The sequence below is a fragment of the Anolis sagrei genome, chromosome 2 (assembly GCF_037176765.1).
Source record: "Anolis sagrei isolate rAnoSag1 chromosome 2, rAnoSag1.mat, whole genome shotgun sequence".
In the NCBI taxonomy this organism is placed as follows: domain Eukaryota; kingdom Metazoa; phylum Chordata; class Lepidosauria; order Squamata; family Dactyloidae; genus Anolis; species Anolis sagrei.
Window position 1 is genome coordinate 12,521,306 of NC_090022.1, and position 22,669 is coordinate 12,543,974.

A 22,669-nucleotide genomic window follows, 5' to 3' on the forward strand; every position below is an offset into this window, starting at 1 on the left:
GAAGAAAAATACCAGGCTCGCGCGCCGACGGCCGGAAGGGGCGGGGCCAAGGCTGAGGAGTGACAGCACTGCTGCTTCTCAGAGGGAGTGAGTAGGGCTTCCCTTCTCCTTCGGGCCAGGCCTGCTTTTGTCTTCCAGGAAGAGGCGAGGAAGGCCCGGAGAGGCCTGGTAAGGAGGCGGAGGGGAAACTGACAGCTGGGGATCAACCTTCCTAAGGCCACGACCCCTTCATACACTTCCTCATGTTGTGGTGACCCCCAGGCATAGGATTATTTCCATTGCTAACTCTAATTTGGCTCCTGTTATGAATCCTAATGTAAATATCTGATATGCAGGATGTGTTTTCATTCACTGGGCCAAAATTGGCACAAATACCTGAAACAACCAAATTTGAATACTGGTGAGGTTGGAAAGGGGATTGATTTTGTCATTTGGGAGTTGTAGTTGCTGGGATTTATAGTTCACCTACAATCAAAGCGCATTCTGAACTCCACCAACGGTGGGATTGAACCAAACTTGGCACACAGTTCTCCCATAACCAACTGAAAATGCTGGAAAGGTTTGGGTGGGCATTGACCTTGAATTTGAGAGTTGTAGTTCACCTACTTCCAGAGAGCATTGCGGACTCAAACAATGATAGATCTGGATTAAACTTGGCATTAATACTCAATATCTACATGAAGCCGTTGGCTGAGATCATCCAGAGTTTTGGAGTTCAATGCCATCTGTACGCAGATGACGTCCAACTCTATCACTCATTTCCAACTCATTTATCTCACACCAGAAGTGACTTGCAGTTTCTCAAGTTGCTCCTGACACGACAAAAAATTTTTTTCGAACAGATGCTAAGGAGGCTGTCCAAGTCCTGAACCACTTTGACGGTCTGGATGAGGGCAAGCAAATTGAATCCAGACAAGACAGAGGTCCTCCTGGTCTGTCGCAAGGCCGAACAGGGTATAGGGTGACAGCCTGTGCTGGATGGGGTTACACTCCTCTTGAAGGCACAGGTTCGCAGCTTGGGGGTCCTCCTGGACTCATCACTGAGCCTGGAATCCCAGGTTGCAGCGGTGGCCAGGGGAGCTTTTGCACAATTAAAACTTGGGCGCCAGCTGCACCCATACCTTGGGAAATCAGACTTTCATTACATCCAAGATAGACTACTGCAAGGCGTTCTACATGGGGTTGCCTTTGAAGACTGCTCGGAAGCTTCAAATAGTCCAACAAGAGGCGGCCAGGTTAATAACTGGGGCAGCATACAGGGAGCATACAACTCCCATATTACACCAGCTCCACTGGCTACCAGTTTGCTACTGGGCACAATTCAAAGTGCATCTTTGGCCTATAAAGCCCTAAATGGTCCTGGCCCAATTTACCTGTCTGAACGCATCTCCCCCTATGAACCATCGCAGAGATTAAGATCCTCCGGGGAGGCCCTGCTCTCCATCCCGCCATTGTCACAGATGCGATTGGTGGGGATGAGAGACAGGGCCTTCTCGGTGATTGCCCCTCGACTATGGAACTGGTGAGATCAGATTGTCCCCCTCCCTCCTGTCCTTCAGAAAGGTGGTCAAAAATTACAGTTATTTATTTATTTATTTATTTATGTATTTACAGTACTTATATTCCGCCTTTCTCACCCCGCAGGGGACTCAGGGCAGATTACAATGTACACATATATGGCAAACATTCAATGCCAAAGACACACAACAGATATAGACAGACAGTCAGAGGCTACTTAACTTTTCTGGCCGCCAGGGGAGCTGTCACTTTCATCGTCCATCTGCAACACTGATGAAGTACTTCCACATTCCCCGTATGCTTTTTGCTGAAGTGCTTTGCTGGAATCTTTTTATGGCCTCGTAAATTAGGTGGTATCTAATTTTTCTGCTTGACAGTTGCAACTGTCTTTTGGGTTGCAAAGGTTGACAACAAGCTACACAATTGGTCGGAAGCCAACTCCAACCCGGGCTGGTTTCAAACTCATGACCTTTTGGTCAGAAGTGATGTTAATGCAGCTGACACTCAGACAGCTGTGCCACAGGCCCTCCCTCCAGATGTTTTGTACTTCTATTCCCACAATTCCCAACAGCCTCAGACTCTTTTAGTTCCTTAAGCGGCTGAGGGGGACAAAGAAAGAGCCTGAGACTGTTAGGAATTGTGGGAGTTGAAGTCCAAAATACCTGGAGAGAGGGCCCAAGTTGGCCCAGGTCTGATCTACACTATAGAATTTGTATGTATATTGTCTCCAGAATTGCTCACGCACTGGACGTTTTGTTTCCTCTGCAGGGGCTGGTCTCCTTCAGTAATTTTGCCTTGGACAAGTCAAGAAAGCAGTTCTTTGGCCATGTTGAAAAGTGCCTGGAAGAAAAGAACAAACCCAGCTAGACCTGAGTTAGAAGAAGGCCTTCAAATGAAGCACAGAGAGGAGTCCTTTGAAAGGACCACAAAGAAAAGCCTGGAGGAGGATGTGTTCACTTTGGATTTACAGCGCCAGCACTTCAGGGGGTTCTGCTACGAGGAGACGGAGGGGCCCCGGAGGGTCTGCAGCCAGCTTCATGCTCTTTGTCGGCAATGGCTGCAGCCAGAAAGACACACCAAGGCAGAGATGCTGGACCTGGTGGTGCTGGAGCAGTTCCTAGCCATCCTTCCTACGGAGATGGAGCGCTGGGTGAAGGAGTGTGGGGCAGAGAGTAGCGCTCAGGCCGTGGCCTTGGCAGAAGGATTCCTTCTCAGCCATACAGAGGAGAAAAGGACGGAAGAGAAGCAGGTGAGAAGGATTCATCCTGGGGCCAGGAATGTTTATTTCTGAGTCTCATGTATGAGCAAGCTCTAGTTCAGGAAAGAAAAACTCTCAACGATCTAGAACAGGCACCATCAAACTGTGGCCCTCCAGCTGTTTGGGCCTCCAACTCCCAGAAGTCTCAGCCAGCTTGTTCAATGGTCAGGAATTCTGGGAGTTGGAGGCCCAAACAGCTGGAGGGGCGCAGTTTGAGGATGCCTGATCTAGAAGATATATTTGAGAAAATAAAATTGAACCCCACATAACATTGTTGTTAGACCTGAAAGATTAGCACCTCTGCAATAAATTTATAGCACGAGAAGACAGGAAAGTTTAGAGAAGACAATAATGCTGGGGAAAATGGAAGGAAAAAGGAAGGAGGGCTGACCAAGGGCAAGATGGATAGATGGCATCCTTGAAGAGACTGGCTTGACTCTGAAGGAGCTGAGGGTGGCCACGGCCAACAGGGAGCTCTGGCGTGGGCTGGTTCATGCCGTCACAAAGAGTCAGAAGCGACTGAATGATTAAGCAACAACAAACAAGCTGGATGGCCATCTGTCGGGGGTGCTTTGAATGTGATTTTCTGCTTCTTGACAGGCCGTTGGACTGGATGGCCCATGAGGTCTCTTCCAACTTATGATTCTTTGCACCTGAGAATGGCATTGGCTTTTTTAGCTGCCGCATCACACTGCTGTCCCATGTTAAACTTGTGATCAGTCAACCAATCCCAGTCCACCCAACAATACCCACATTTTACTGACTGCTTTGTGAGAAGCTAAACAATTATTATTTCATTGTTTTAGTGTTGTTTTGGAGCCTGTACATTTAGATTTTTATTTATTTACATTAGTTGTATACCACTTTTCTCACCCCGAGGGGGACTCAAAGCGGTTTACACATAAGTAATGGCAAAATTCAATGCCAGTACAAACAATTAACAATTATACACTATCTTTCATTGCACATTTGTATTTTTGTGTTCTAATTTCTGTAAGCCATCTGGTAGCCCAGTTCAGGGGAAGAGATAGGATATATACATGAACATGGCACTAGTACTGATGATGGTCATGACAATGATTTTTTTCTGGAATCTAAAGCAATCTAAAGTGTTCACACAACCCCCTGCTTCCATTCTTTTCACCAAATCTCTTCCTTCTTTGCTGTTCTTGGTGCTACTTCTGATGCAGGACTGCTTTGTGGAAGAGAAGGCCGAGACCAGCAGGACCACACATGATGGTGACAGAGTGTCCGTCCCACTAGGTAAGGGCAAAGAGAGATTATAAAGTCGGGCTTTAGCACAGCTGGTTAATCACCAGCAGCAACAGATCTTACAAATCAAAAGGTTAGCAGTTCGAAGTCTTGGTCGGGGTGAGCACCTGATCTTCAGCCCAGCTCACTGTCCACCTAAGTAGTTCAAAAACAGCTGTGAGTAGAGAAATTGGGCACCGCTTAAGCGGGGAGGTATTTTACAGCACCATAAAGGAAATGCCAGAAATCAAAGGAAAGAGGAAGTCTGTGATCAAGAGCTCTTCATCATAAGGATGGAGTGACAGCACCCCCTGTGGCCGGAATCGAGCACAACCTTTAGGACGCTGAACTTGGGAAAAATGCAGATATAATAATAATAGTAATAAACTTTATTTATACCCCACCACCATCTCCCCAAGGGGACTCGAGTGGCTTACATGAGGCCAAGCCCAACAACACATTACTAAAAACAAAACAGCAAGCAAATAAAACAGTACAATTAATATAACTTACATATAAACAATAACACACAGAGTTTAAAACCTTATGGCCGAGCCAGATGTAATAAATTAAAAAAATTAAAATAAACACTGGGTGTGAACAGAGGTAGGAGATATCTAAGCAGGAGGGTTTTAAAAGATAATGTAGGGAGACCAACCCATAATATATTTAGTATAACATAATATTTATTCATTTACTAGCTGTCCCTGCCACGCATTGCTGTGGCCCAATCTGTGTATGTGTGTTTTGTGTGTGTATATGTGTGTATATATATGTGTGTGTGTGTATATATATGTGTGTATATGTGTGTATATATGTGTGTTTGCATATATATATATATATGGTGTTGTTCATGCGTTGTAATGTATTTTTTTATACATTAGGTAAAGGTAAAGGTTGTTGCCTGACATTAAGTCCAATCGTGTCCGACTCTGGAGTGTGGTGCTCATCTCCATTTCTAAGCCAAAGAGCCAGCGTTGTCTGTAGACACCTCCAAGGTCATGTGGCCAGCATGACTGCATGGAGCGCCGTTTATTTATATAAATTTACGATATTTCTATCCCGCCTTTCTCACCCCAAAGGTGACTCAAGGCAGCTTACAAATTGGCAGGAATTCGATGCCGTAATAGTCATAAAATACAATTAAAAATATTTAGAACAGTAATATAAAAATCCATACAAATCCATTAAAACATAATCACAATGTCTGCTCATCATTTTCCAGTAGCATTGTCTAAGCCGTTCCGTGTTTCACTTTTTCATAGTTCCATGTTTATTTGTTACGCTGCATTTCCAAAGGCTTGTTCAAAGAGCCCGGTTGTTACTTTTTTTGGAAAGTCAGGAGGGAGGGGGCCGATCTATTTCTATCTATTGCCTGTCCTGTCTGTTTAATGGCATTGACTGTTTGCTGTGTATGTGTTCTGCGATCTGCCCTGAGTCCCCTTCGGGGTGAGAGGGGTGGAATATAAATTCTGTAAATAATAATAAAATAATACCAGCTCTGTTTTAGATTGGGGGTGTGTGTCAGGAATTGATGCTCCTATGGGTTGGAGCACGACTGCTCATTGGAGGGAAGGAGATTAGAGGCAAAGATGAAGTCCTTTGGCCACATCATGATAAGACAGGAAAGCTTAGAGAAGACAATGATGCTGGAGAAAATGGAAGGAAAAAGGAAGAGGGGCCGACCAAGGGCAAGATGGATGGATGGCATCCTTGAAGTGACTGAATTGACTTTGAAGGAGCTGGGGGTGGTGACGGCCGCCAGGGAGCTTTGGCGTGAGCTGGTCCATGAAGTCAGGAAGAGTTGGAAACGACTGAACGAATAAACAATAACATGGGTTGGTATCCTGGCCACTAGATGGCCCCAGAGTCCATCATGTTTTTATACTTCTTCTATACCAGTGGTTCTCAACCTTTTTAATGCCGCGACCCCTTAATACAGTTCCTCACGTTGTGGTGACCCCCAACCATAAAATTATTTTTGTTGCTACTTCATAATTGTAATTTTTGCTACTGTTATGACTCATAAGGTAAATATCTGATATGCAGGATGTATTTTCATTGTTACAAATTGAACAGAATTAAAGCATAGTGATTAATCACAAAAACAATATGTTTGGGGGAGTATGGACAATGGATGATGGGATTTGCAATACTTTCAACCGATACAACTCTGTCTTCCACAGATCACTGCCACCCCCCACCCCCACCCCCAAATGAATGACAGATCTGGACCAGATTTGGCAAAAAGAACCTCAATGACCAACAGAAAATACTGGCAGGGGGTTGGGAGGAATTCACAGTGATTTAATAATAGTAATAATAGAATCCTAGACCTGCAAGAGACCTCCAAAAGCCATCCAGTCCAACCCCCTTCTGTCTTCCTGCAGGAAAACCACAATCAAAGCCCCTGCAACAGATGGCCATTCAACCTCTGCTTAATAATAATAATAATAATAATAATAATAATAATAATAATAATAGGATCCTACAGTTAAGTGACCTCGCAAGGGCCATCCAGTCCAACCCCCTCCTGCCTTGATGCAAGAAAAGCACAATCAAATCACACCTGATGTTGGCCATTCCGACTGCTTAATAATGATGATGGTGATGATGATGATGATGATAATAATAGTAATAGTAATAATAGGATCCTAAAGTTGGAAGGGACCCCCAAAGGCCATCCAGTCCAACCCTCTTCTGCCATAAAGGGATACAATTAAAGCCCTCCCAACAAATTACTCAGCCTTTGCTTAACAACAACAAAAAGAACAACAACAGAATCGTAAGGTGGGAGAGACATCCAATCCAATCTCTTGTATAAGGGAAATACACAATCAAAGCACTCTTGACAGATTACCAATCTGCTTCTGCTTAATGATGATGATAATAGGATCCTAGAGTTGGAAGGGACCCCCAAAAGCCATCCAGTCCAACCCCCTCCTGTCATAAAGGAACACAATTAAAGCCCTCTCAACAAATGGCCACTCAGCCTCTGCTTAACAACAACAATAGAATCGTAAGGTGGGAGAGACATCCAAAGGCTATCCAATCCAACCTCATTCTTGCATAAGGGAATGCACAATCAAAGCACTCTTGACAGATGGCCAGTCTGCTTCTGCTTAATGAAGATGATAATAGTAATAATAGAATCCTAAAGTGGGAAGAGACTTCCATGGGCCATTCAGTCTAACCCCCTTCTGCCATAAGGGAAAGACACAATCAAAGTACACCTGACAGATGGCCAGTCTGCCTCTGCTTGATGATGATAATAGAAGGAAGGGTGGAAGGAAAGAGAGGAAGAGGAAAGGAAGGGAGGGAGGAAAAGATGGAAAGGAAGGAGGGACAGGAAGGATGGAAAAGGGAAGGGAGGGAGGGAAGGAGGTAAAGTAGGAAAGGAAGGAGAGAAAGGAGAGAAGGGAGGAGGGAGGGAAGGAGAGGAAGAAGGAAATGAAGGGAGGGAAGGAGGGAAAGAAGGAAAGGAAGAAGGAGGGACAGGAAGGAAGGAAAAAGGAAGGAAGGGAAAGAAGGGAGGGAGGGAAAGAAGTAAAGGAAGAGGGACAGGAAGGAAGGAAAGGAAGGAGGGAAGGAAGGGAGGGAGGTAAGGAAAGGGAGAAGGGAGGAAGGAAAGAAGGAGGGAAAGGAAGGAGGGAAGGAAGGAAGGAAAGGAAAAGAAGGGGAAGGAAGGAAAGGAATGAAGAGAGGGAAGCAAGGTCCTTCACTCGGAAGCACCATCCTCTCACGTGAAGCTGCCTCCCGGTCTGGCTGTTAATAGGAGGGGGGGGGGGAGGAGAGAGAGTGAGTGTGTGTGTGTGTGAGAGAGAGAGCGTGCTTTGCCGAGGGCAGCCAAGCAAATCAGGGAGAAGAGGGAGGAAACAAAGGAGTTGGAGGTGAAGGAAGGGAGCAGGACTTCAAAACTAAAATTTATTTCTGCCTTTCTTTTCTCCCTTCTTGCAGTGAAGGAAGGGAGGCAAGAGTTTGAGAAAAGGGGTGCAATCTCTCTCCCGCCCCGCCCCCCTCCTGCCTGCTGCTTCCTCCGGGACAAGGAGGAAGAGGAGGAGGAGGCGAGGAAAGCCGGGGAATGGAGAAGCTGAAAGGATGAAGGCAGCAGGTGGCGGAGGGACTTTAGGAGCCCTTCAACCGGCGCCAGTCCCTTCTTCTCTCCGTTGCAGCTGCAGGGTGCTTTCCCATCCCGCGCCAGGCAAAGGATAGGCCACTCACTAGGCCTCGCCTTCCCTTGCCTGGCCACTGGTAGGAAAGAAGCCTTGCAGCCCTCGGGCAACCAAGGCTGCGGTGCCCACCCGCCAAGCAGGCGGGAAGGCGTCCTGTGGCAACGGTAGACAGAACAAGGGGCTGGGCGAGCGAGAGCGGAGAGCTGCATGGCTCCTTTCCCTCTCTTCCAGGCATGGGTGTTTGCTGGCTCTTTGGCTGCCAGAGGTTGCCCGGCAGCCATTCCAGGGACACAAAGGGGGCGGGGCCAAACGAGGCAGTCCCGCGACCCCTCAAAATTTGCCAGGCGACCCCTCGGGGGGTCGCGACCCCCAGGTTGAGAACCACTGTTCTATACACATGTCTCAATATTCAATGTCTAATTTTTAATGCAAAACTAATAAAAATTTATATACTAAAAAAAATGTTTTTATACTTGGAACATGGACCTTAATCTTCTGTGACTGAAAACCCTCCCTCCTCCATCTCCTAAATGCAATGAGGAAAGCAAAACAGAATTTTTCATTGTTACTGTTTCTTGTAGGTTTTTCAGTTGAAACTTGCTTTGAGATGTGACCCATGTTTAAATTTAGGATGTAAATATGACAAGCCAAATACTTGTGTGCTTTTGCCTTCAAGATAGTTAACATTGTGTGACTGTTTAATGGTGTCTTGCCCTCTTGTTTGGTTCTGTTGTGTTTGTTATATTTTTCTAGCTCTGTCAACCTTTGCGTTCATACACTTTCTGCAGTTACTGTCCCGTTTTTTATGGGTTTTTTTCTGTTATAGTATTTGCTACGAATTGAAAAACTTGAATCAGAAACAGTAGAAAATAACCATCCTTTTTGCTTTTTCTGTTTTCACAGAAGCTGAAATAAGTTCAGAGGCTATATATACAATCACGTCTCTTCATTCCGATGGATATAGAACAGCATCTCCAAGATCGGATCAGGTATTAGGCAGGAACAAAGTGCCCACATATCTTTCTATCTTTCTGCTCTTCACAAAATCTCACATTTTTGCTTTGCTTCCATCAAAAGTGCCCATAACAAGGACTGTAAATTGCACTTAGTTATTTCAAGAAACCCAAAGCTAAATCAGACTTTGCTTCAGCTACATAATAATGTTTTAAATGTATTTTAATCTAATATTTTATCTTTTGTATAATATTGTGTTGTATGTTGTCGGCATCGAAGTGCTGCTGGGTAAGCCACCCCCAGTCCCCTTTTGGGGGTTGAGAAGGATGCAGTAGGAATGTTGGAAAACTACAGGGTTAGTCAAAATGCATAGGCCAATCTGCCATTCACTTGAATGGCAGATTGGCCTATGCATTTTGACTAACCCTGTATATAAATAAAAATGTAATGTTCATTTATGAGATTAACATAACTCAAAAACCACTGGGCGAATTGACACCAAATTTGGACACAGTTCACCTATCAGGCCAACGAGTGACCATCACTCATAAAAACACTGTAAAACACAACAGAAGAGACTTAAAAAGCCCAAAAAATAAATAAATACCTTACAACTCATGCACAAAACCACATATATACACATAAACACATATATACACACATGTATATACACACAAAACACACATACACAGACTGGGCTACAGCAATGCGTGGCAGGGGGCGGCTAGTAAATAAATAAACATTGGATCTATGTGTTGTCAAAAACTTTTATGGCCGGAATCACTGGATTGCTGTGAGTTTTCCAGGCTGTATGACCATGTTCCAGAAGCATTCTCTCCTGACATTTCATCCACATCTATGGCAGACATTCTCAGAAGATGCCTGTCATAGATGTAGGTGAAACGTCAGGAGAGAATGCTTCGGAAACATAGCCTACAATCTGGAAAACTCACAGCAACCCAACATTGGTTCTGTTTTCTGGCTCGGAGTGCATCTTCACAGTAGAATCAGTATAGTTTGGTACCACTTTAACTGCCATGGCTCCATACGCTTTATCGTTTGGTGAGGCATCCATACTCTCTGGCAGAGAAAGCTAAAGACTTTGCAATATTACAACTTCCATTATTCCACATTGTTGAGACATGGAGGTTAAAATGGTGACAAACTGCAAATATGCCACAGTGTAAAATGCACCCTTGTTCAGGCATTCGGTGCTCAAAAAAACATGACTTTGTTCCAGGTGATCTTTGAAGAGGTCGCTGTGTATTTCACGGAGGAGGAGTGGGCCCTGCTGGACTCGGGTCAAAGGGCTCTTCATTGGGAAGTGATGGAGGAGAATTTGGGCATCCTGTCCTCTCTTGGTAAGAATCTTGCTCTCTGATACTTGATTCTTTCTCATAATCGCAAGTGCTGAAAAATAAACAGACTGAGTCCTTGCTCAGTCCGACTTCACTCAAGCAAAATGGGAATCATCTTCTACTCTGGCTAATTTATAGAGTTATTCCTCCCCAAGCCAAGCACCTACTTTGCATGAAAAATTACTGTGTCTCCTTTCACCCAGCATTAAAAATAAGAGATGGACTTACTGCGTTTTGCCAAATCTAAGGCACCATCAACTGTAAGGCGCACCCCATTTTTAAAGAAGAAAACATATTTCTCATATGATTTAAGAATTTCCTCTTCATGCACAATACAGTAGAGTCTCGCTTTTCCAACTTAAACGGACTGGCAGAACATTGGACAAGTGAAAATGTCGGGTAATAGGAGGGATTAAGGAAAAACCTATTAAACGTCAAATTACGTTATGATTTTACAAATTAAGTACCAAAACATCATGTTTTATAACAAATCGATAGAAAAAGCAGTTCAATACATGGTAACGTTAAGTAGAAATTACTATGTTTACTAATTTAGCACCAAAACATTGCAATGTATTGAAACAGCGGCAGATCCAAGCGAGTGGCAGACTGCGTTGGATAATGCAGAACGTTGGATGAGCAAAGGTTGGATAAGCAAGACCCTACTGTATTGTGTTGGAAACCGCTTTCAGTCCCCTCAGTGGTTTATATATGCAGTAAATAAATAAACAATTTATATAAATAAACATTGAATGTTTGTTTGTGGGATTAACATAACTCAAAAACCACTAGACAAACCGACGCCAAATTTGGACACAAGACACCTATCAGGCCAACGAGTGACCATCACTCATAAAAACACTGAAAAACACAGCGGAGGTGACATAACAAGCCAAAAAACAATAAATACATTACAACGCATGCGTAAAACCATATATATATATGGTTTTGCGCGCACACATACATACACTAGATTACTTTAAGTATTTTCTGTTGGTCGTGTGGGTTCTGTGTGGAAGTTTGCCCCAATTCTGTCATTGGTGGGGTTCAGAATGCTCTTTGATTGTAAGTGAACTATAAATCCCAGCAACTGCAACTCCCAAACGTCAAGGTCTATTTCCCCCAAACTCCATTGTGTTAATATTTGGGCATATGGAATATTCGTACCAAGATTGGTCCAGATCTATCATTGTTTGAGTCCACAGTGCTCTCTGGATGTAGGTGAACTACAACTCCCAAAGTCAAGGTCAATGCCCACCAAACCCTTCTAGAATTTTGTATTGGTCATGGGAGTCCTATGTGCTACATTTGATTCAATTCCATCATTGGTGGAGTTCAGAATGCTCTTTGATTGTAGGTGAACTATAAATCCCAGCAACTACAACTCCCAAATGACAAAATCAATTTTTTGAGTGATGATCACTCTTTGGGTTAGTAGGTATCTTGTGGCCAAATTTGGCAGCAATTTGACCAGTGGTTTTTGAGTTATGTTAATCCCACAAACGAACATTACATTTTTATTTATATAGATGCAAACATACATATATACACATACACAAATATATACACACACAAAACACATATACACAGACTGGGCCACAGCAACACGTGACAGAGGACAGCTAGTAAATAATAAGAAATCGTAATTCATTATGATGTCTTTGTTTTACTATATGTTGGCATGGAATCTTTGCCATTAATATGTTATAAACTGCCTTCAGTCCCACCAGGAAGGTGGTGTATAAATTGCAGTAAATAAATTGCCCCCGGTGGCGCAGTGGGTTAAACTCCTGTGCCGGCAGGACTAAAGACCGACAGGTTGCAGGTTCGAGTCCAGGGAGAGCGCGGCTGAGCTCCCTCTGTCAGCTCCAGCTCCTCATGTGGAGATATGAGAGAAGCCTTCCACAAGGATAGTAAAACATCAAAAAACATCCAGCCGTCCCCTGGGCAACATCCTTGCAGACGGGCAATTCTCTCACACCAGAAGCGACTTGCAGTTTCCCAAGTTGCTCCTGACACGACAAAAAAAAGTAATAAATCTTATTACTGTTTCAAGAGTTGAAGGAGGGCTCACCAAGTGTGGCCTTTTAAGACATCCAGTGGAGAGGCTCTGAAATCCCTTTTATGTTTCCAGTTGCATCCTCAGAAAGATTCCAGTTATGCCAGCTAAGGAATGATGTTACCTCTTGACTTGAATTACGCATTACTCCTTCATGTTTTGACCATTTTTTTATTTTCAAGATGGAGACGGGCACGACAGCGAGAATGAAGAAGAATGCCCAGAGCTTTTCCCTCGATCAGCTAATTTTGAGGTGGAGAAAGGCGATGGGATGAAAACGACCACTCAGGAAAATGTGTTTGCTCTTCAAGATGATGATGATGACGATGACAGCCGGATCTCATACCAAGAAATAACCCAGAAAGGGAAAGAGATCAGCATCTGCCTTATATGTTGGAAAACTTTCAGGAGTAAAGCCAGTCTTTACCTTCATATGAGAACTCACACGCGGGAGCAGCCTTTTGAAGACGACGAGTGCAGGAAGACCTGCAGCCTCATGTTGCGGGAAAGGACTCGCGCGGGAGAGAAGCCGTTTAAGTGCCTGGGCTGCGGAAAGAGCTTCAGCTGGCGGTCGCACCTCCTGATGCACCTCGCCACCCACACTGGGGACAAACCGTTCCAGTGTTTGGCGTGCGACAAAAGTTTCAGCCGGAAAGAAACCCTCCTTCGCCATCAGGCCACACACTCTGGGGAGAAACCCTTTAAATGCCTGGAATGTGGGAAAAGCTTCAGTCGGAAGATTAACCTCACGCGCCACGGCGCAATGCACACGGGGGAGAAGCCCTTCAAATGCCTGGAGTGCGGGAAATGTTTCAGGTGGATAATAAGCCTGGCGAGTCATCAGTCCACGCACGGAGGGGAGAAACCACATATGTGCCCTGAGTGTGGAAAGGGCTTCAGTGGGAAGAAGCAGCTCACCCGGCATCGGGCAATTCATGCTGGGACGAAACCCTTTCAGTGCGATAAGTGTGGAAAAGGCTTCACTCAGAAGACGGATCTCACGTATCATCAAGCGATCCACACGGGCGAGAAGCCCTACAAGTGCTTGGAGTGCGGGAAGAGTTTCACATGGAAGAAAGGCCTGACTTACCACCAGCCCACACACACGGGGGAGAAGCCGTTCCAGTGCTTGGAGTGCGGGAAGAGCTTCAGCCGGAAGACGGGCCTGACTTACCATCAGGTGACTCACACGGGGGACAAACCGTTCCAGTGCCAGGAGTGCGGCAAAAGTTTCAGCTACAAAATCAGCCTCACTCGGCATCACGCAACTCATGTGGGCGAGAAGCCCTTCAAATGCTTGGAGTGCGGGAAGGGTTTTAGCCGGAAGACAGGCCTCAATTATCATCAAGTGATTCACACAGGGGAGAAATTGTTCAAATGCCTGGAGTGCGGGAAGAGCTTCAGCCGGAAGAGAGGCCTCATTTCTCACCAAGCAACCCACACAGAAGAAGGCCTTTGAATTTTGTGAGTGTAAACATCGTTCCAATCAGAACACAAGGGTGAAACAGTTACAATAATATATTGTCGAAGGCTTTCATGGCTGGAATCACTGGGTTGCTGTAGGTTTTTTCGGGCTATATGGCCATGTTCTAGAGAATTGTTTCTCAACCTGGGGGTCGGGACCCCTGTGAGGGTTGTGAGGGGGTGCAAAAGGGTCACCAAAGACCATCAGAAAACATAGTATTTTCTGTTGATCATGGGAGTTCTGTGTGGGAAGTTTGGTCCAATTCTATCGTCGGTGGGGTTCAGAATGTTATTTCATTATGGGTGAACTATAAATCCCTCTCAAATGTTAAGGTCTGTTTTCCTCAAACTCCTCCAGTGTTCACATTTTGGCATATTGAGTATTCGTACCAAGTGTGGTCCAGATCTATCATTGTTTGAGTCTCAGTGCTCTCTGGATATAGGTGAACTACAAATCCAAAAATGTAAGGTTAATCTCCACCAGATCCTCCCAGTATTTTCTCTTGGTCATGGGAGTTCTGTGTGCCAAGTTGGTTCAATTTCATCATTGGTGGTGTTCAGAATGCTCTTTGATTGTAGGTGAACTATAAATCCCAGCAACTACAGCTCCCAAATGACAAAATCAATCCCCTCCCCATCCCACCAGTATTCAAATTTGGGCATATTGGGAATTTGGGATTTGAAAATACATCCTGCATATAAGATATTTACATTACAATTCATAACAGTAGCAAAATTACCGTTATGAAGTAGCAATGAAAATGTTATGGTTGGGGGTCACCACAACATGAGGAACTGTACTAAGGGGTCGCGGCATTAGGAAGGTTGAGAAACACTGTTCTAGAGGCATTCTCTCCTGACGTTTCGCCCGCATCTATGGCAGGCATCCTCAGAGGTAGTGAGGTCTGTTGGAACTAGGGGAAAGGGTTTATATATCTGTGGAATGACCAGGATGGGACAAAGGACTCTTGTCTGCTGGAGCTAGGTGTATATGTTTCAACAATAATATGTCGAAGGCTTTCATGGCCTGAATCACTGGGTTGCTGTGTGTTTTCCAGGCTGTAAAATAAAATGGGAATTCCTGACATGAAACCATCACCTCTCAACAAATGATTCACCCAAGCAGGAATCAGCCAGGCCTTGAAGCTGCAAGGCTTTGCAATGGCAATCAAGGTGATTAATTGCAACATTCACTCTTGCCTTCAACAGATAAGACTTCTTTCTCCCACTCTGGACATTATTCCACAGATATATAAACCTCACTTGACTAGTTTCTAGCAGACCTCACAACCTCTGTGCATGCCTGCCATAGATGTGGGTGAAACATCAGGAGAGAATGCTTCTGGAACATGACCAGATAGCCTGGAAAAATCATAGCAACCCAGTTGCAATTATTGTATGGAAACAGATGCAATTCCATACAACACCTTCTGTAACGTCATTATCCCAGGATAAATCATGTCAGCCCTTAAAATGTGGGAAGTGTCTCAGTCATTGCTCACTTTATAGAAATATAATCTTAGGAGAAACCAGGGCAACTGTATTGAAGAAGAGCGGGCAAACGGGGTAATCCTGAAATGCTTGGAATGGGGAGTATCTATAATAGGAAATTGTTCCTTATCGGGTAATGAAGGAGAGGCTTAAATAGCCTGTTTAGCCTGCAGAAGAGAAGGTTGAGAGGGGACATGAGAGCTATGTTTAAATATGTGACAGGGTGTCATAAGGAAGAGGGAGCAGGCTTGATTTCTGTGGCTCTGGAGACTAGGACACAATGGAACAATGACTTCAAACTACAGGAAAGGAGATTCCGCCTGAACATGAGGAAGAGCTTCCTGATTGTGAGAGCCGTTCAGCAGTGGAAATCTCTGCCCTGGAGTGTAGTGGAGGCTCCTTCTTCGGAGGCTTTGAAACAGAGGCTGGATGGCCATCTGTTGGGGGTGCTTTGAACACGATTGTCCTGCTTCTTGGTAGAATGAGGTTGGAATGGATGGCCCACGAGGTCTCTTCCAACTAAGATTCAAATGACAGGAAAGGATATTCTACTTGAACAATAGAAAGAACCTCCTGAACCTAAAAGATGTTCAACAGTGGAAATAATAATAATAATAATAATAATAATAATAATAATAATGTTTATGTATACCCCGCCACCATCTCCCTAACGGGGACTCAGGGCGGCTTACATGAGGCCAAGCCCGGACAACATATTACAGCAAAATAATATATATATATATATATTATTTTAATGTATTGTCGAAGGCTTTCATGGCTGGAATCACTAGGTTCTTGTGGGTTTTTCGGGCTATAGGGCCATGTTCTAGAAGCATTTCTCCCGACGTTTCGCCTGCATCTATGGCAAGCATCCTCAGAGGTAGTGAGGTCTGTTGGAATTAGGACAATGGGTTTATATATCTGTGGAATGGCTGGGGTGGGGCAAAGAGCTCTTCTCTGTTGGAGCTAGGTGTGAATGTTTCAACTGACCACCTTCATTAGCATTTGAAGGCCTGGCTGAGCCTGGGTTTGTTGAGAGGTGTTAAGATGTGTTGTTGAGAGGTGTTTTGTTGAGAGGTGTTAAGATGTGCCTGGTTGTTTCCTCTCTGCTGTTTTGCTGTTATAATTTTAGAGTTTTTTTAAAATACTGGTAGCCAAATTTTGTTCATTTTCATGGTCTTTTCCTTTCTGTTGAAATTGTCCACATGCTTGTGGATTTCAATGGCTTCTCTGTGTAGTCCATGAAAATGAACAATGAACACAATCTGGCTACCAGTATTAAAAAACTCTAAAATTACAACAGCAAAACAGCAGAGAGGAAACAACCAGGCACATCTTAACACCTCTCAACAAAAGATTTTCCCAGGCTAGCCAGGCCTTCAAATGCTAATGAAGGTGGTCAGTTGAAACATTCACACCTAGCTCCAACAGAGAAGAGCTCTTTGCCCCACCCCAGCCATTCCACAGATATATAAACCCATTGTCCTAATTCCAACAGACCTCACTACCTCTGAGGATGCTTGCCATAGATGCAGGCGAAACGTCAGGAGAAATGCCTCTAGAACATGGCCATATAGCCCGAAAAAACCCACAAGAACATATATTATTTTATTTCTCTCAACATACATCTTGCTATTTAAATTAAACAATTCAGGATGTTTTCCAAATGTCAGCTAACTGGGAGTGAAACACAATACATCTGATCATGAAGCGAAACACTGGCTTCAAAAGACAGGAGATTCCACCTGAACATGAGGAAGAACCTCCTGACTGTGAGAGCTGTTCAGCAGTGGAACTCTCTGCTCTGGAGTGTGGTAGAGGCTCCTTCTTTGGAGGCTTTTAAGCAGAGGCTGGATGGCCATCTGTCAGGGGTGCTTTGTGCTTTTCCTGCATGGCAGAAGTGGGTTGGGCTGGATGGAACTTGGGGATAATTCCAACTTTACGATTCTGTGCTTCTATAATCCAGACATTCACACTAAGGTCTTGATGTGTGCCTTCAAGTTGTTTCTGATTTACGGTAATTCCACAGTGAACCTATCACAGGGTTTTCCTGGCTAAATTTGTCCTGAAGTTGTTTATGCTTTGATTTTATTACTGTAATATGTCGTCCGGGCTTGGCCCCATGTAAGCCGCTCTGAGTCCCCACGGGGTATAAATAAAGATGATGATGATGATGATGATTATTATTATTATTATTATTACAGTGATTTGCCTTGGTTTTCCTCTAAGGCTGAGAGAGTGTGACTTGTCCAAGATCATCAGTGGGTTGCCATGGCCAAATGAGAGTTTCAAACCCTCTGTTGTAGGGTTTGGTGGAGGTTCCTTCTTTGGAGGCTTTTAAGCAGAGGCTGGATGGCCATCTATCAGGAGTGCTTTGAATGCAATTATCCTGCTTCTTGGCAGAATGGGGTTGGACTGGATGGCCCATGAGGTCTCTTCCAACTCTGGGATTCAACTCAAACCACTACAACCCACTTTGAGAAAAATATAGAGGTGGGGAAACCATTTAAATGCTTGGCATATGGAAATATCTACAGTATGAAACTCTTCCTTATTTGGCATTGAAGAATCCAAACAGAGAGAAGGTTTGGTCAGACAGGAATCCTTGTGTAGAATCATAGAGTTGGAAGAGACCTCGTGGGCCATTCAGTTCAATCCCCTGAAAAGATGCAGGAAAATTGCATTCAAAGCACTCCCAACAGATGGCCATCCAGCCTCTGTTTAAAAGCTTCCAAAGAAGGAGCCTCCACCACACTCTGGGGCAGAGAGTTCCACTGCTGAATGGCTCTCACAGTCAGGAAGTTCTTCCTCATGTTCAGGTGGAATCTCCTTTCCTGTAGTTTGAAGCCGTTGTTCCATTGTGTCCTAGTCCCCAGGGCAGCAGGAAACAAGCTTGCTCCCTCCTCCCTGTGACTTCCTCTCACATATTTATACATAGCTAACATGTCTCCTCTCAGCCTTCTGTTCTTCAGGCTAAACATGCCCAGCTCTTTAAGCCGCTCCTCATAGGGCTTGTTCTCCAGACCTTTGTTCATTTGAGTCGCCCTCCTCTGGACACATTCCAGCTTGTCAACATCTCTCTTCAATTGTGGTGTCACACTAAAGATTTTATCATTCATCCTCTGCTAGAGAAAATGTTTTGAAAGCAGTTTACAAATGGTATCTTTCAACATTACAACTGGAGCCCCCAGTGGTGCAATGAGTTAAACCCTTGTGCCGGCAGGACTGCTGACCAAAAGTTCGGCAGTTCGAATCCGGGGAGTGAGGTGAGCTCCCGTGGGTCAGCTCCAGCTTCTTATACAGGGACAGGAGAGAATCCTCCCACAGGATGGTAAAACATCCGGGCATCCCCTGGGCAAAGTCCTTGCAGATAGCCAATTTTCTCACACCAGAAGCGACTTGCAGTTTCGCAAAAAAAAAAAATCACAACTTTCATGCATTTTTAACAGGCTATGTCATCATTGTGCTGGACAGGCTGGTCAAGGAGTAATGTATTGTGTATGTGGACTAGATGTCCCAAAATATATCCCTTTTGACCATTGGAATCTGACATAACCAATCAAACAGTAGTACATTGTGAGGCACTTACGTTAGGTCAATTTATCAAGGTCCTTATAGTCCTCTGTAAGATGAACAAAACCAGAGAAAGATGCTTCTGAAAGGACTGTCTTTCAGGAATTGGCTGAACAGATGATGGGGAATTGCCCTTTTTTGAAATGGCACAGTGGGTTAAACTGCTGAGCTGCTGAGCTTGTTGACCGAAAGCTTGCAGGTTTGAATCCAGGGAGCGGTGTGAGCTTCAGCTGTCAGCCCCAGCTTCTGCCAACTTAGCAGTTCGAAAACATGCAAAAGTGAGTAGATCAATAGGTACCACTCCGGTGGGAAGGTAAGGGCACTCCATGCAGTCATGCCGGCCACATGACCTTGGAGGTGTCTACGGACAACACCAGCTCTTCAGCTTGGAAATGGAGATGAGCACCAACTCCCAGAGTCGGACACGACCGGACTTAATGTCAGGGGAAAAATCTTTACCTTTACATAACACATCAAATGGGATTTTCAATGGAAACAGTCATGACAGTGCTTTTGAGAAAATTATTCATTCAAATCCAAGTAGTACTTCTCGTGATCCATCAGGAAAAAAAAATTGGAAATCTACTTTTTAAATACATTTTGTCCATGAAATGGCAACTCTTGACTGGCCATTGTATGTTTGCGATCCAACCTCCCCATATTATAACTCCATTGATATCTATTGGATTCGTGTAGTAGTTCACCCATTTAGATGTTTACCCCTTACCAAGATTGTTTTGGTCCCGTACTCTTGTGTTAACAGCTTTTATAATTTAAACTTGCAATAAAGACAATTTTTAATATACTATTGTGGATATACTCTTGTACCATGCTAACAGATTGTTTATGTTCCTGTTGGGAATCGAGAGCTATTCGGCTCAAAAACAACCCTCACTTGAGGTGATTCCACTACTTAAAATATAGCGGAGTGCCAGAAGTACAGTTCATAACCAGCAGAAACTTATGTGTGGTGAATCAGGAAGTAAAAAAGAAATCCATTCTAGATAGAAAAGGACTTGGAGCCAACTAGCTTACTAAGCTATCTTTTAAGGAAGGTAAAAGGATAAAATAACAGAAGTATCCATGCAGCTACATTTTGCCTGGAGAATGGCAAAATGTGTCCTCACTGGAAGGAAGACAAAGGCAGAAGAGAAAGGGACAAAATGGAGAATGACGACATGACCAACAAGCCAGGGCAATAAAAATATATTTAAAGAGGAAGTTACTTCATCCCTCACAGATTATCATAGAATCCTAGAGTTGGAAGAGACCTCATGGGCCATCCAGTCCAACCCCCTGCCAAGAAGCAGGAATATTGCATTCAAATCACCCCTGACAGATGGCCATCCAGCCTCTGCTTAAAAGCTTCCAAAGAAGGAGCCTCCACCACACTCCGGGGCAGAGAGTTCCACTGCTGAACAGCTCTCACAGTCAGGAAGTTCTTCCTAATGTTCAGATGGAATCTCCTCTCTTGTAGTTTGAAGCCATTGTTCCGCGTCCTAGTCTCCAAGGAAGCAGAAAACAAGCTTGCTCCCTCCTCCCTGTGGCTTCCTCTCACATATTTATACATGGCTATCATATCTCCTCTCAGCCTTCTCTTCTTCAGGCTAAACATGCCCAGTTCCCTAAGCCGCTCCTCATAGGGCTTGTTCTCCAGACCCTTGATCATTTTAGTCGCCCTCCTCTGGACACATTCCAGCTTTTTACATTGCTACATCTTCAAAGCAAGGGAGGGGGCGGATAGTGGCAAACAGAGAAGAGTAAAAACAGCATCTTGTGGGATAAACATGCATAGGAATGTGGGAAGGGGGGAATCCCTCACTTTAATCCTATCTAGTCTAGCTACTCATTGAGGACTGGAGACTTGTGTAGTCCATGAATGAAACCCAACAGTTCCATACAGGATATTAAAACAGCTTTATTGGCTGCTGATAAGTTGCCGAGCCAAATTCAAGGTGCAGGTCGTGACCTATAAAGCCCTAAACAGTTTGGGCCCCGCTTATCTCTGCGATCGCATCTCCTTCTATGAACCGGCACGAGCTCTAAGATCTTCCGGGGAGGCCCTCCTCTGGGGTCCCACTACCATCTCAAGCGCGGCTGGTGGGGACAAGAGAGAGGGCCTTCTCAGTGGTGGCCCCCCACCTCTGGAACGCCCTTCCAAGGGAAATAAGACAGGCCCCATCCCTCTCCTCCTTTCATAAGAGCTTGAAGACCTGGTGGTTTCAACAAGCCTTTGAAAGTGACCAGTTCTAACTCAGCCCTACACATTGTTGAATGTGGCCTTATTCTTTCTACCAATTACCCAGATAATTTCCTCTAATCGGCCCCGGAATGAACAGTCACAGACCCGTATCTAATATTATTGTTGCCTGCCATAGCATTGCACTTAATTCCCAAGCACCCTAGAATTTTTGGGCTTGCACAAATCTTGGCCCAGCCTTTTACATTTTAAAATTGCCTTGAAATAGGCAGGATTACTTTTAATATATGTGTGTTATGGCGACAATTCTGGTCCATCTAAAATAAACATGTGCTTTTCACCTTAAGAACAGACAAGCACCCCAAACTCTGAGGATGACCTGGGAAGGAATCCCACTGGAGCATTGCAGCACACCCAAATACCTGGGACTCACTCTGGACCGTGCTCTGACCTACAAGAAGCATTGCCTGAACATCAAGCAAAAAGTGGGCGCTAGAAACAATATCATATGAAAGTTGACTGGCACAACCTGGGGATCACAACCAGACACAGTGAAGACATCTGCCCTTGCGCTATGCTACTCTGCTGCTGAGTATGCATGCCCAGTGTGGAACACATCTCACCACGCTAACACAGTGGATGTAGCTCTTTATGAAACATGCCGCAACATCACGGGGTGTCTGCGCCCTACACCACTGGAGAAATTATACTGTCTAGCCGGTATTGCACCACCTGACATCCGCTGGGAAGTAGCAACCAATAGTGAAAGGACCAAGGCAGTGACATCTTCAGCACATCCCGTTTGGGTATCAGCCAGGACATCAACAACTTAAATCAAGAAATAGTTTTCTAAGATATACAGAGACACTCACTGGAACACCTCAGCAAGCGAGAGTCCAAAAGTGGCAGGCTCAAACCCAGCATCTCAATCTGTGGGTGATACCAAATGAGAGACTCCCTCCTGGGCACACAGAAAACTGGGCAACTTGGAAGGCGCTGAACAGACTGCGTTCTGGCACCACGAGATGCAGAGCCAACCTCAAGAAATGGGGCCACAAAGTGGAATCCACGACATGCAAGTGTGGAGAAGAGCAAACTACAGACCACCTGCTGCAATGCAACCTGAGCCCTGCCACATGCACAATGGAGGACCTTCTTGCGGCAACACCAGAGGCACTCCAAGTGGCCAGATACTGATCAAAGGACATTTAATCAACTACCAAGCTAGCAAACTTTGCGTTTTGTTTGTCTGTTTGTTTGTTAAAAAATGCAATGCAACTGTCTGGTCTGCCCTTGACACAATAAATAAAAAAATGATGACAATTTTTATGCTTATATTTTGTTTTGTTAATCTTATGGTTATGTTGTGTT

At 44.5% G+C, this 22,669-nt stretch overlaps 1 protein-coding gene across 1 annotated transcript; it reads left to right on the top strand.

Moving 5' to 3' along the window:
* The first annotated feature begins 23 nt into the window (after window positions 1-23).
* Window positions 24-16,439, top strand: LOC132766058 (zinc finger protein 436-like). The gene is made up of 6 exons (XM_060760391.2): window positions 24-168; window positions 2,287-2,767; window positions 3,967-4,039; window positions 9,103-9,188; window positions 10,394-10,514; window positions 12,753-16,439. The coding sequence occupies exons 2-6, from the start codon at window positions 2,345-2,347 to the stop codon at window positions 14,027-14,029; spliced, it is 1,980 nt and encodes a 659-aa protein (XP_060616374.2). The 5' UTR covers window positions 24-168; window positions 2,287-2,344; the 3' UTR covers window positions 14,030-16,439.
* Window positions 16,440-22,669: the final 6,230 nt, after the last annotated feature.

Excerpts from the sequence above, each read along its gene's own strand:
- LOC132766058 (XM_060760391.2), top strand. The coding sequence starts at position 2,345 with ATGTTGAAAAGTGCCTGGAAGAAAAGAACAAACCCAGCTAGACCTGAG. Across the intron at positions 2,768-3,966 it reads AAAGGACGGAAGAGAAGCAG|GACTGCTTTGTGGAAGAGAA; the intron begins GTGAGAAGGATT and ends CTTCTGATGCAG. Across the intron at positions 9,189-10,393 it reads CATCTCCAAGATCGGATCAG|GTGATCTTTGAAGAGGTCGC; the intron begins GTATTAGGCAGG and ends ACTTTGTTCCAG.